General features: G+C 37.9%; 1 protein-coding gene across 1 annotated transcript; it reads right to left on the reverse strand.

Annotated features, from left to right (window-relative positions):
• Window positions 1–12155: 12155 nt before the first annotated feature.
• On the reverse strand, window positions 12156–12875 carry LOC113234245. Its single transcript, XM_026469543.1, has 2 exons — window positions 12678–12875; window positions 12156–12422 (listed from the first exon to the last, which is right to left on the reverse strand). Exons 1-2 carry the CDS (start codon window positions 12873–12875, stop codon window positions 12156–12158), a joined length of 465 nt encoding a protein of 154 aa, XP_026325328.1.
• Between the last annotated feature and the right edge of the window lie 872 nt (window positions 12876–13747).

A 13747-nucleotide genomic window follows, 5' to 3' on the forward strand; every position in this document is an offset into this window, starting at 1 on the left:
CCTTAATATGCACGCGAAAGTTCGGGATATCCTTCTTTACTTAGGAATCGCGTATTTAAAGTGAAAATGCGACCGGTAGCAACAATATTTGCCCAACGCTTCGGGACCTTTGCATTTCCTTTCATTTACAACAGAATTGCAAAAATATGCGACATTAAAGAGAGGTCTATTTACAAAGCGAAGAGGATTATTGGGTCACATATGCAGACTTGGAACTATGAACATACAGAAAGCTTCCTAAGAGTCGTTAGGTGAGTGGGTTGGTTGTGGTTTTTAGTTGTTGCCATTCATTGTTTTGACAGGAGTTGTCAAATTCTACTGGTGGTACAAAGGCTACTGGTGTGAGTTTCCAATTGTGAAAAAAAAAAATCGATTTTCATTCCCGTGAAGCACCTTAGTAGTTGGTAATTATTATTATTAAATATAAATACTTATTTTTTTGTACTAATATGTTGATCACAATTATTTTAAATTCATGCTATTTTACTTAATACAATCTATAATAATTCCTATTCTTATGTTAGATTTAATAGATATATAAGTTCTTATTATTTGTATAATATAATCGTAGGTAAAGTAACGAGTAAATTGAAGCCGTTAAAAGGTCGCCACAGGACAGGCTTAGCCTAGTGTGGGACCACCTGTAATTACTCACAATGTTTTCAGGCTTGGCATCACGTTAACAATGCATGTTTTTGTTAATGTCTAACACACACTTAATGTTCATTTAGCATAAGTATCATGTTCTTGTTTTAAAAATGAAAATATGTAAATTATTTTGTATTTCTGTGTGTTTGTGATGTCAATAAACATTATTCTTATTCTTATTCTTACTCACACTGGCGCGGAGTCGAAGCGTCGCGACGCGTCATGTTTTTCACCTATAGCATATTCATCTCTATTTTCCTATTATTAAAGGTACAAATTTGTGTTATGCAAATATGGAAACGGGCGTCGATGCACGTCACTTGAGCGCAGTGAGTCACCGACCATACTGTGATCCGGGTGCACTAAAGCGAGCGTCGTCACGCGTCTACGCGCGTCGCCAGGCATCGTAGTTGAAAAACAGGACGCGACGCGACGCTTCGACTCTGCGCCAGTGTGAGTTGCATAACATTTTATCGCAATGCATATCTAACATCTAATTACATATCTAATATTTCTGGCGTACAACAAACGTGTGACCACAAATTTATGAGAAAAAACATACTTATTCCACTAAAAGGTACATCAGTTTATCGGAATGAAACATCATTTTATTTGATATACTTATGGTCTAATTGTATAATTTGTCTAAACAATAAGATGAACAAGAAAAAAATTAAAATTGCACACAAACATTGCAACAAAGTGTACTCTCTAAATCGTAGTATTTTTTTGTATTTGCAAGTAAAAGTTCAATGTAGTTCCAATATTATGAATTGCTTACAAGAAAATCAGTTACAAAGCTTTAAATAAAAAAGCAGAAAATAATAAAAAAAATTAAAATAACTTTTATTAACCTTTGCCCAGCACCGGGACATAATAGGTTTATAAAAAAAAAAATATTTTTTTATTCTAATGCAAGTGTGCATTTGACCTCCATCTCACCTGATGGAAAGTGACGATGAGGTCGACGATGGAGCATGCACACCTAAATACTGCCTATTCACTCTCGCCTTGAAAAGGTCCAAGTTATAACGTTCAGGGAACAAATCTGCAGGCAGGTAATTCCACTCCATAGTCGTTCGCCATATAAATGTGAAAGCGTAACGCTTCGTGTGAGTCTTTGGAATATCTACAACATAGGGGTGGAATCCAAGCCTACGCCTAGTCCCCCGATGGAAAGGGGAATGCGGAATGAAATCGTATAATTCCATCGCACACTTTCTGTGATATATCCTGTAAAATACCGATAAGCAGGCTACTTTACGGCGGTGTTCAAGGATCTGCAGCTTCGCCTCTATTAATTCTGAATCACTTATAAGCCTCTCGCCACGCTTGTCAATTGAATCCAAGATGACCAGCTGATATGTAGCAGAGGCATCCCGAACATGGCAACAGTACTCCATACACGGCCGGACTTTTGCTTGATACAGTTGAAGCAACTGTCCCGGTGTGAAGTAACGCCTCGCCTTGGAAAGGATACCAAGCTTCCTGGCTGTATTTTTGGCCATGGATTCTATGTATCTGCCGAAGTTCAGATTGGATGACAGGTCCATTCCAAGTAGCTGGAGACGATCGGCTATCGGTACGGATATATCATTGAAAGTCGGAGTCAGCTCTAAGAGACTCCGTTTAGGGAGAATAGACACGCCTGCGTTTTAGTAGCGTTAAACTTGACAAGATTGACATCGCCCCAATCGGAGACTGCCTTGAGCGTCAAATCTAAATGGCTAACCATGGTCTCTCGATAAGACTGGATTTCCTCTCCACTGACCCTTGCATTGGTCAAGTATCTATCTACAACTGTGCTGTCATCAGCATAGCCAAAGGTACCTGGAATTAACATTGATATGCAGCAAAAAGAAAGTTGCAGACAGTATGGAACCCTGAGGAACTCTAACTCTATATAACTCTAACTCATCTATCGCCATATGTTCGGAAGAGTAGCCTTCTAAGACCACTCGAATAGAACGTTCACTCAAGAAATCCGAGATCCAATTGCAAAGGTCAGCGGGAAGCCCGTAACATGGAAGCTTACTTAAAAGGTTTGCGTGCCAGACCCTGTCAAAAGCTTTAGAAATGTCCAAAGACACTGCAAGTAAAAACGTATACAGTTCCCCATAAAAGAGTTGTTTACCTTGGTTAAACGAAATCGTGATACCATGAGTTTGGACTTAGCTCTAAGGTTAATATTATGGATATCTTCTTTCTTATTGAAATTATGTATGTTATTACAGGCATATAAAATATTTGAGTAAATGTACTGTGATGCCACAGTCGTGATACCAGTCTCCTTAAACTTTTCTCTGAGAGAAACCCGAGAGCCTAGACGGTACACAGAACTAATAGCTCGTTTTTGCAATACAAATATGGTTTGAATATCTGCCGCTTTACCTCACATGAGAATCCCGTAGGACATTATACTATGGAAGTAACTAAAGTAAACTAGTCTAGCAATACTAACATCGGTAAGGTCACGTGTTTTACGGACTGCGTATGCAGCGGAGCTCAAACTGCTGACCAGAGACGATACATGTGAAAACCATTGGAGTTTACTATCTAAGGTCACTCCCAAGAAGACTGCTTTATTAACAAGGTCTAACTTTTCTTCGTTTATTTCTATGCTTGGACTAGTCGATTTTACGTTAGGTAATTAAAATTTAACACATTTTGTCTTCTTGACTGCTTTTGTGCTTCAGCACGACGGCAGTGAGCGTTAAACCATGGACGAAATTGGGGTCCATTGGATACATCGGAGTATGGTATGTAATACTCCATACCCAAACGCAAAACCTCGACTGCAGCATCAGTACAGCTCGACGAGTCTCATGAAGTAAAGCAAACCTGCCAAGGTTATGACGCAAAGAAATGGCGCATTTGATCCCAATCTGATGACCTGTATCGCCACACCCGTCTCATACCACTAAGGCCTTGATCGGGTGGGGAGTATACTTTTATTGAATTATTAATGTGGGTCTTGCTTTCGCAGGACGTCCACGCTTCCTTTTCTGTCCGATTAGAATATTTTTGGCGTCTGCTGTTGCTGGCGAGCCCTACGACATGACTATTTGCATTTATAGTTATTGAAAAAATGAGGGCCGTTTCATTAGCACAGCGTTCTGGCTTGTGCTTTATTCGGGCATATTGTATCAGGTTGTATGCGAAAGAGATAGAAAGTCCCGATTATTTTCAGTAAATCAGATAACATTTTTGAAATAATGTTATGCAATTTGTGTTAGTCGTTGTATCATAAATATATTTGTTGTACGTGATTCATTGTATAAACGAAGATAATTTGTGGAGCAACTTTTGAGAAAAATTACGGTAATTTTGTTAAAAGAATTGTTTTTTGGTTTAGAGTTATTTTAAATTGATGTGCAATCAGTATTTTTGTTATGTAAACCATATTTTTGTTAATAAATGAACATTTTCGTTGTACACTGAGAAATTAGAAGAGGTCTAGTTTTGACACATGTATTTAAATTATTTTTGATTTTAGGTTTGTTAGACAGTTTTTTTTTGTAGTGAAATATTTTTTTAGATGTGAAAGTTATGTGAGTAACGAACATAATTTTATATATATTAAATTTTCTGATATGCACTTCAATATTACCTTTTAGATATATGTTTGTGATAATCGTTTTTCATACCACAACGCTCTCTTACAACATTGTCAACTGTATGTCGATGGAACTCACCAGGTAATATATCTTACGCCATTTATAAGCCAGCGGCCCCCCCGAATCTCCGTAACACGCAGCCCCCCCATTTGCCTCCGCGCAGATGTTAGATGGTGTGATCCGATAATATTTTGCGCATTTTCTTTTTTTCGTCACTTTTGTTTTCTTGTAACTTTGTTTTCCAAAATCGTACTCATCATCTAAATAAAACAGAATAAAATTTCACTTTTGTTGTAATAATAAATCAAAGTAACGCATATTTTTTTCAGAAAAGGACCTCGAGGAGTCGAATTGAGAACCTCCTCTCAATTCGACTGCATGTTTTTTTTCTACGTATCTTGAGCGATAACTGCGGAATTTGTGAATCGATTTTGACGATTCTTTTTATGTTGGAAAGCGGGTACCTCCCAAGCAGCACACCCATATCTAAATATGTACTATAAGATATCTAATAGAATTTAATTCGATTGAATATTTTAAGAGTTCAAATTCCCTCAAGATATCTCCAAGAAGGTTTTTAGATAATTTAAAGTAAAAGTGGGCACAACTTTATTAGTAGATCACAAGAGTGCTTTGAGAAATTATCTGTAGGTAGTGTTAAGAGTGATTCTTATCTTTTTTCTCAAGTAACCCTTCTAGAATGCTACAAGACCATTTGTAGAATGTAGACAGTTTTTATTTAGTCTTGTAGACAGTTTTTAGATAATTTATAGTAGTGTATGTTAGTTTTCTTAGTAATGCTATATTAAAACCAAAATACTAAAGCGTTACAAATATAAGACGCAATTCTCTTAATGCCAATAGATTTCAAGTTTAATGGCTTACAAAATATAAACTATCAAAATTGCAACATGGCGAAATTAGATATAATATTTCTGACTTTTTCGCGCAATGTTGAATCGGTTGGAAAGGGCAAATTGACGTGCGACTTTAAATACATTGTGAAAAGTGATGTACAACCTGTCATAAAAGTAATGCGCTCGTTAAATTTTAAATATTTATGTATAACATATAAACTTAATAAAAATACAGTTATCGATTTTCGGTTTTAAATATTTACAGAAAGCTTAAATATACAAAATAACTCACAAAACAAACCATTTCCAAAAAGTTCTAGGCTTCTTCAAGCTAATTTCAACTTAGATTTACTTTTTATAGAGAAAAGAAATTTTTCTCGGCTACTTCATGGTCGAGTTCTTAGGTTTTCGCGATTGTTATACATAACCCTTTACAGGTCCCATGGTCACGGTTGACAGTCAACCGTGACCATGGGACCTGTAAAGGGCCCGAAACGTCGGTTTGTTTGAAAAAACAAATATACGCGATTTAAATCCGGAAAAATAGTTTCATTCCTACTTCATGGTCATTCTTTAAAAATAAAAATGGCGATAAGAATTTAAAGCTTTTTTCAAAACACTGTTGGGAGCATTTTGTCTATAGCTTTATCTATAGAAAACCTTTAGAATACGCAAAGATTATTTTTACTTGCTTTAGTGTAGTTGATCTTGTAGAAGAACATTCACTTCTATAAAGCTTTTATGATTGTCTACAAAACGCGATGTTTCTAAAGGTGCGTACAGATACGATCGATACTGACGATCAACATCGATCGTCAATATCGATTGGGAACCTACAGACATAATTGACATTGTCGATCGACAACGAGAATAATAGACGTTTCCGAGTTGTTTGGGAGTGCTTATTGAGAATATTTTTTGAATTATTTTCTAAATCCAAGATGGTTTCTAGAGCCAAGAATTTTCAAAAATTTATTTTTGGTAATCCTTCTGGAAATGGCATTTATATCTGAATACATGATGGCTGACCCGACTTTTAGCATGTCTAAATACCAGATGGCAGGCACGATTTCTCAAATAATGGCAAGTTGAATATCATTTTCGAGATACTTGGGGGTGCTCATTACGGATATAGCACTTATTTGTAAAAGCTCTCAGTTTCGCTCGTAAGCTACTAGCGTACGGCCGTGTCTTATCACCAATACTTATTAAATCGCGTAGTAAATTCCAGTGCTTCTCAAGTTTAAAAAATGAATAGTTTTCAATGCATCGTTTGTACTGAGAAATTGATGGACGGAGCCCGGTGTACGGCATGCGGTGGTATGGTTCATTATCACTGTGGTGGGATCACGGAACTTGGATATTCAAGACTAGGCGAGAGGAGATCTTCGTGGCGTTGCCCTAAATGTAAACAAGCCGGAAATCGCACTCCCTCCCCGAGTAGCATACCAGCAAGTCGTCAACCTCCTTCTAATACTGACCAATCTACTACACCTGGTGGGGACTCTCTCATACTGAAGGAAATAGCACGATTAGCTGAAAAACTTGCGCCTCTTGAAGCTCTATCGCATGAGCTCAAGTCTCTAAGAGAGGAGATGAGCGGTATAAAGTCATCTGTGCTCGAGTTCACTAACACCATAAAGGAGTTGAACGCTAGGATCGGGGGGGTCGAGACACGATTGGCCAAAGTAGAGCAGTCAGCGGAGCAAATCCCTGATATTAAGCGGCGATTGGATGGGCTCGAGAATGACCTAGCTAGTAAGGAACAATGGTCTCGAATGAACAACGTAGAATTAAAAGGAGAAACCCAAACGAAAAATGAAAACTTAGTCCAATTGATTAGTATGTTGGGATCAAAAATTAACTATCCGGTGTCAAAAGACAAAATAAACTTTGTTACCCGAGTGCCCTCACGAGATCCGAACCAGGTTAAGCCTATCATAGTATGCTTTAATAACCGGTATGTGAAAGAAGATTTTATAGCTGCAGCCAGGATAATATCGAAAGAAACACATATTACACCTGCTGTTCTGGGGCTGCAGGGTAATCACAGGATCTTTGTAAACGATCACCTCACCACACATAACAAAATACTACTCTCAAACACCAAAAGGGCTGCCAAAGAGAAGGGTTTCCGGTATGTTTGGGTGAAACACGCCAAGATTTTCGTGCGCCGCGACGACCAATCTCCAATACTGACTATCAAGACCGAACGGGATTTATTGAAAGTTGTCTAACTGATAAGTTTTTAATTTTTAGGTTTTTTATAATATCACAACAAAACGACAGTTTGTGCATCGCTGGTCCAAAACGTGAGGATGTCGTTTTCCAATATCGACTGTGTCAATGCTTTAAAGTAAGTTTAGTCCATTGTTTGTTGCTTAATCACCGCTCGCTTAACAGCTTCACAAATCTATACGCTATTCCTCTACGCATTGAGCGCCTATCTCCTTGCACGCATCAACTACGTAAATCACTGTTCATAGTAATGGCTTTTTTCGCGCTATTGTATTGCATAGTTTTGCTTAACTCAATGGTAGAACGTGCTCTAACACTGTGTCGAACTTGTTATTTTTGTGTGTATGTTTATTACTACCGCCGCATTGTTGACCAATTTATCAATTATATTATTTCATTGAATTCTATACATTTTAATCAATTAGTATTTACAATAACAATCATTAATGGCTAAGCTTAATATATATTACCAAAATGCTCGTGGCCTGCGTACAAAAACTAATACATTCCTTAGGAATATTTGTATGCATAGGTATGACGTTGTACTTATAACTGAGACCTGGTTATTAGACGGTGTACATAACAGTGAGTTGTTTGACGACCGGTATCTGGTCTGGAGGCGTGACCGCAATTATGAGCAAACGTCGCAATCTCTGGGTGGTGGCGTACTCATCGCGGTGCGAAGAGACCTATCCGTGGTAGAAAACTGTCAGTGGCGCAGCTCTGCAGAGGATATTTGGGTGACGTTGACGTTAAAACATAATAGACCTACAGTTTCTTATAGAATACATTTGTGCACGGTATATATATGTAGTGAAAAAGGTGGTAATTCATTGAAAACGCAGTTATTAAACTTTTCAAATAAAATGTGTAACATTGTTGCGCATCAGCCGACTGATACTTATATTATAGCAGGAGACTTTAACTTGGCAGATAATATCACGTGGACTAAAGCTTGCGGTGAGTTGGAGCTTCGACCTTTAGATATTTCAAGTGACTACATAAAGAACTTCATTGATACTATTGACACATGTAATTTTTCACAATATAATGGTGAGTATAACCTTAATAAGCGTATACTTGACCTAGTTTTCTCAAATAGCCCATTAAGTATTAATTCATGCCCCAATCCTTTAGTTCCAGAAGACAGTCACCATAAGTCACTAAATATTGTTGCAGAGTTTATTGAAATTCACACTATTATACAACAACCACAAGTGAAATTTTTATATCATCATGGTGATTACCAATCAATTTCATCTACTCTCAATAATATTAAATGGGACTCATACTTGAATGCACATTCTTTAGAAGAAGCAGTCAATCTCTTTTACTGTAAACTGTATGAGTGTCGAGACATGTATGTACCTACTAAATTAATTAAAACTGGGTCTCATCCTCCTTGGTTTAATTCGGCCTTATTAAAAATTCTAAAAGAAAAATATAAATTTCACCGTAAATATAAAGTATATGGTAATATCTCGGATTATCACTCATTCACAGTGCTGCGTAGAAGAGCTATTGACTTTGAACAAAAATGTTTTGATAATTACTTGGATAAAATTCAGAAATCAATTGTTGACAACCCTAAACTATTTTGGTCATATGTGAAAAGTTTAAAATGCTCTAATTCCTATCCTGGTGTAATGAAGTATAATAACACTACTTCAGATTCAGGTGAAGCTATTTCCAATATGTTCGCAGACTTTTTCCATTCCACCTTTACAGTGCAAGATCCTTATCTAGGGTTACACAATCTACCTATCAGTGTAACTCATGGTGCCATTTCTATCAGTACAGTTGAGATTGTTCAATCTACAGTGCTTAAACTGCTAAAATCCCTTGATCTCTCTAAATCTGGTGGTCCTGATCATATTCCTCCTGTATTCATAGTAAAGTGTGCTGACAGCCTTGTAGTTCCGCTTTGTTTGCTTTACAAAAGATCTTTAAATGAAGGCATCGTTCCATCAATATGGAAATCTGCATTTATTACGCCTGTATATAAGAAGGGTGATAAATCACATATTGAAAATTATCGTCCGATCTCCAAGTTATGTCTTTTTGCAAAAATATTGGAAAGGCTGGTATTCAGTGATGTTTATGCGGTGTTGAATCGTACATTTAATGAACACCAACATGGCTTTTTAAGAAATAGGTCCACCGTCTCTAACTTAGTCATCGCCAATGAATTCATAACAAGAGGCATGGAGGGCCGTGCACAAGTTGATGCAGTTTACACTGACTACACTAAATGTTTTGACCGCATAGATCACAATGTGCTTCTGAACAAGTTGATGGTAGCAGGCATACATGGAGATTTATTGCGCTGGTTTGCTTCTTACGTAGCTAATAGGAGTCAGGCGGTTGTGTTGCGTGGCTTTATGTCAAGGTGGACATCAGTCCCGTCTGGTGTACCGCAGGGTTCTATCCTTGGACCTCTATTATTCATCATCTTCATCAATGACATTGGATCTTGTTTTATTCACTCGAAGATCCTGCTCTTTGCTGATGACATGAAGGTGCTAAAAGTCATACGTGGGCAGACAGATGTTGACGATCTTCAGGCAGACTTAAGCAGATTTGAAGCCTACTGTACCATAAATAGACTTGAACTTAATGTGTCCAAATGTTTTTACATGACATTCAGCCGTAAAACATCAACCATAGGCACTGGTTACAAATTACATGGCACCAACATATTGAGAGTCAGGGAAATGAGGGACTTGGGTGTACTCCATGACGACAAACTACTTTTTGACAAGCATATTGACTGTATAATAAGTAAGGCATCAAAAGCACTTGGATTCATTATTCGGACATCGGCGACGTTCAGTGATATCAAGTGCATTAAAATTCTTTATTGCTCTTTTGTACGGAGTCACCTTGAGTACGCTTCACAGGTCTGGAATCCATGCTATGAAAGCTATAAGTCTCGGTTGGAGGCAATTCAGCAGAGATTTTTACGTTATCTGGACTACAAAACTAAACAATTTTCATCAGGTTATGAGCATAGGTGTACTAGGTATCATTTTTTGCCGCTTCGTGTCCGTCGAGACATTAGTGACATCAGTTTTCTGATGGGGATCGCCAACGGTAAGATTGATTGTCCGGAATTGTTGTCACACATAAACCTGCGCACAAACTTGTTACATTACAGATGTCGACCACCTCTGCAAGTGCCGTTTGCGAGCATTAATTATAGGCAAAATACGTACACGGTGCGTGCTTTGAGACTTTATAACAATGCGACAGTAAATCATTCTGAGTTTGATTTGTTTTGTTCAAGCATAGACACAGTCAGGCGTGAAATGACCAAACGTCACTTTGACACATCACGTGATTGGCGATGAATACACTGGTATGTTCGTTTAATTCTTAGACTCTTTTTCTTTTACCATCCTCTAAGGTTTAAATTGTAGGTATATTAGGAAAGTAATTTTTATTTTGTTTTTAAATTTATTGACTGCGTTCTTTGTATTTTCCTGTAATCTCTTTTTGGCTTGCTAAGCACTGTATATTGTTTCATGTAGGTGGAAATTCGTAAATGGCATTGGATTACTCATATTTAAGTTTACTATAATTGTATTATTTGTCCGTGAATTTTCCTAAAATGTATAAATAAAATAAATAAATAAATAAAAATAAAGCAAGATGGCGGACACGATTTTTCAAAAAATGCAATATGGGTATCATTTTCGAGATATTTGGGGGTGCTCATTACGAATATAGCACTTATTAGGAAATCCAAGAAGGCGGACACGATTTTTCAAAAAATGCAATATGGGTATCCTTTTCGAGATATTTATGGGTGCTCATTACGAATATAGCACTTATTAGTAAATCCAAGAAGGCGGACACGATTTTCAAAAAAAAATGCAATATGGGTATCGTTTTCGAGGTATTTGGGGGTGCTCATTGCGAATATAGCAGTTATTAGTAAATCCAAGATGGCGGACACGATTTTTCAAAAAAATGCAATATGGGTATCGTTTTCGAGGGATTTGGGGGTGCTCATTACTAATATAGCACTTGTTTGTAAATCCAAGATGGCAAACACAATTTTTCAAAAAATGCAATATGGGTATCATTTTCGAGTTATTTGGGTATGCTCATTACGAATATAGCACTTATTGGCACGATTTTTCGAATAATGGCAAGTTGGGTATCGTTTTCGATGTATTTCGGGGTGCTCATTACGAATATAGCACTTACTAGTAAATCCAAGATGGCGGACACGATTTCTCAAATAATGGCAAGTTGCTTATTTCTAAATCTAAGATGGCGGACACGATTTTTTTGAATATATGCAATATGGGTATCATTTTCGAGGTATTTGGGTGTGTTCATTATGAATATAGCATTTATTTCTAAATCGAAGATGACGCACATGACTTTACAAATAAATGCAATATGGGTATCATTTTCGAGGTATTTGGGGGTGCTTATTACGAACATGGCACTCATTTTGAAATCTAAGATGGCGGGCACGATTTTTCAAATAATGGCAACTTGGTATCTTTTTCTTGGTATTTGGGGGTGCTTATTACCAATATAGCACTTGTTTCTAAATCCAAGACGGCGAACATGATTTTTCAAATAAATGCCACATGGGTATCATTTTCGAGGTGTTTAGGGATGCTCAATACGAATATAATATAATAATAATATAATGTAATAATAATAATAATTTATTTATTTCGGAACTGGTCCATAATTTGTTAGTAAATTACAAAATGCTTAGGTCTAAGGATTAGTTAATTGTACAGCGACGCAAAAACAAAACAATATTTATTTTCTATACGACTGCATGTAGTCGCACCCAATGCGCGAGCATCGGCGAGTCCCAGCGTGCGGACAACGCGCTCAGGATGCGGTTAGGGCTGTCGCGCAGGCGGTGCAGCATCGAGGCGTACTTCTTGCGTATGATGGCTGCAAGCCCGTCCGTGTGCGCCTCCGCGAACAAACCCGAGGCGCTACAGAAGCGCGACAGCCCCAGCAATACCCGGAACGCGTTGTTGTATTGCACGCGCAGGCCGTTGTATGTCCCCCGCGAATAGTCGACCTACAGACTGCACGTGTAAAAAGATTGGCAGTAGGCTTTAAAAAGCGTTATCGTTACTTGTTTTGTACATCGTGCAAATCTGCGGGCCAACATATTGGCTCGAACAGCCAACGACCTGCGCTCCCTCTCGATGTCGACGTTGTCACAAAAATCATCCGTGACCCAGTGACCCAAGTACTTAAACCTCGTAACCATATTCAAACGAGCGCCATTAAGTGTTACATTAGGTACAATAGAGTAACACTTAGTACTTGCCTTACAGATCATCAGCTGGCTCTTCGTAACATTGTACTTGAGTCCATGGGTCACAGCGTATGACTCACAAACTTGCAACATAGACATAAGTCCTCTAATTGAAGGGCTGAGCAGCACCATGTCGTCCGCGTAACTGATGTCATTAACACAAACTCCGTCAATATGACATCCGACATTAGTGCTGCTCAGCTCATACATGAATCTATTAATATATAGGTTGAAAAGTTTGGGCGAGGTGAGCCCCCCTACCTCACCTCACATTCCAATCTATAACTGTCCGAAGTAGCACTTCCCCATCTGATACAGTTGCTTTGATTATTATACCAATACCTAAACAAAGAGATTATTTCACGTGGCAAACAGGTCTCATTATATAATTTGCCCCATAAGACATTATATGACACTGGGTCAAAGGCCTTTGAGAGGTCCAAGTAGCATGCGTAAACCGGTGTCTTTCTCGCAGTGTAATACTGTACAATCTGCTTGAGACACATTATCGCACTTTCAGTCGACAGCCTTGGTCTGAAACCAAATTGCGCATCATTAAGACTCAGATGCTTACCCAGGTAGTCGTCAAGCAGACTGTCCAGAACTTTAGCAATTATGGTAGCCAGAGAAATTGGCCTATAATTAGACCATCTTGGATTTACAAATATGTGCTATATTCGTAATGAGCACCACCAAATATCTCTAAAATGATACCCAATTTCCCATTATTCGAAAAATCGTGTCCGCCATCTTGGATTTAGATATAAGTGTCATATTCGTATTGAGCATCCCCAAATACCTCAAAAAGGATATACATATTGCATTTAAAAAAAATCGTGTCTGCCATCTTGGATTTACAAACAAGTGCCATATTCGTAATGAGCACCCCCAAATACATCGAAAATGATACCTAACTTGCCGTTATTCGAATACGCGTGCCTGCCATCTTGGATTTAGAAATGAGTGCCATATTTGTATTGAGCATCCCCAAATACCTCGAAAAGGATACCCATATTGCATTTTTCTGAAAAATCGTGTCCGCCATCTTGGATTTACAAATAAGTGCTATATTCGTAATGAGC

The sequence above is a fragment of the Hyposmocoma kahamanoa genome, unplaced genomic scaffold, assembly GCF_003589595.1.
Source record: "Hyposmocoma kahamanoa isolate Upper Pololo Valley unplaced genomic scaffold, ASM358959v1 82, whole genome shotgun sequence".
Lineage (NCBI taxonomy): Eukaryota > Metazoa > Arthropoda > Insecta > Lepidoptera > Cosmopterigidae > Hyposmocoma > Hyposmocoma kahamanoa.

Coding starts and splice junctions, on each gene's coding strand:
- LOC113234245 (XM_026469543.1), bottom strand. CDS start 12,875: ATGTATGAGCTGAGCAGCACTAATGTCGGATGTCATATTGACGGAGTT. Junction 12,423..12,677: donor GCCAGCTGATGATCTGTAAG/GCAAGTACTAAG, acceptor TGCAGTCTGTAG/GTCGACTATTCGCGGGGGAC.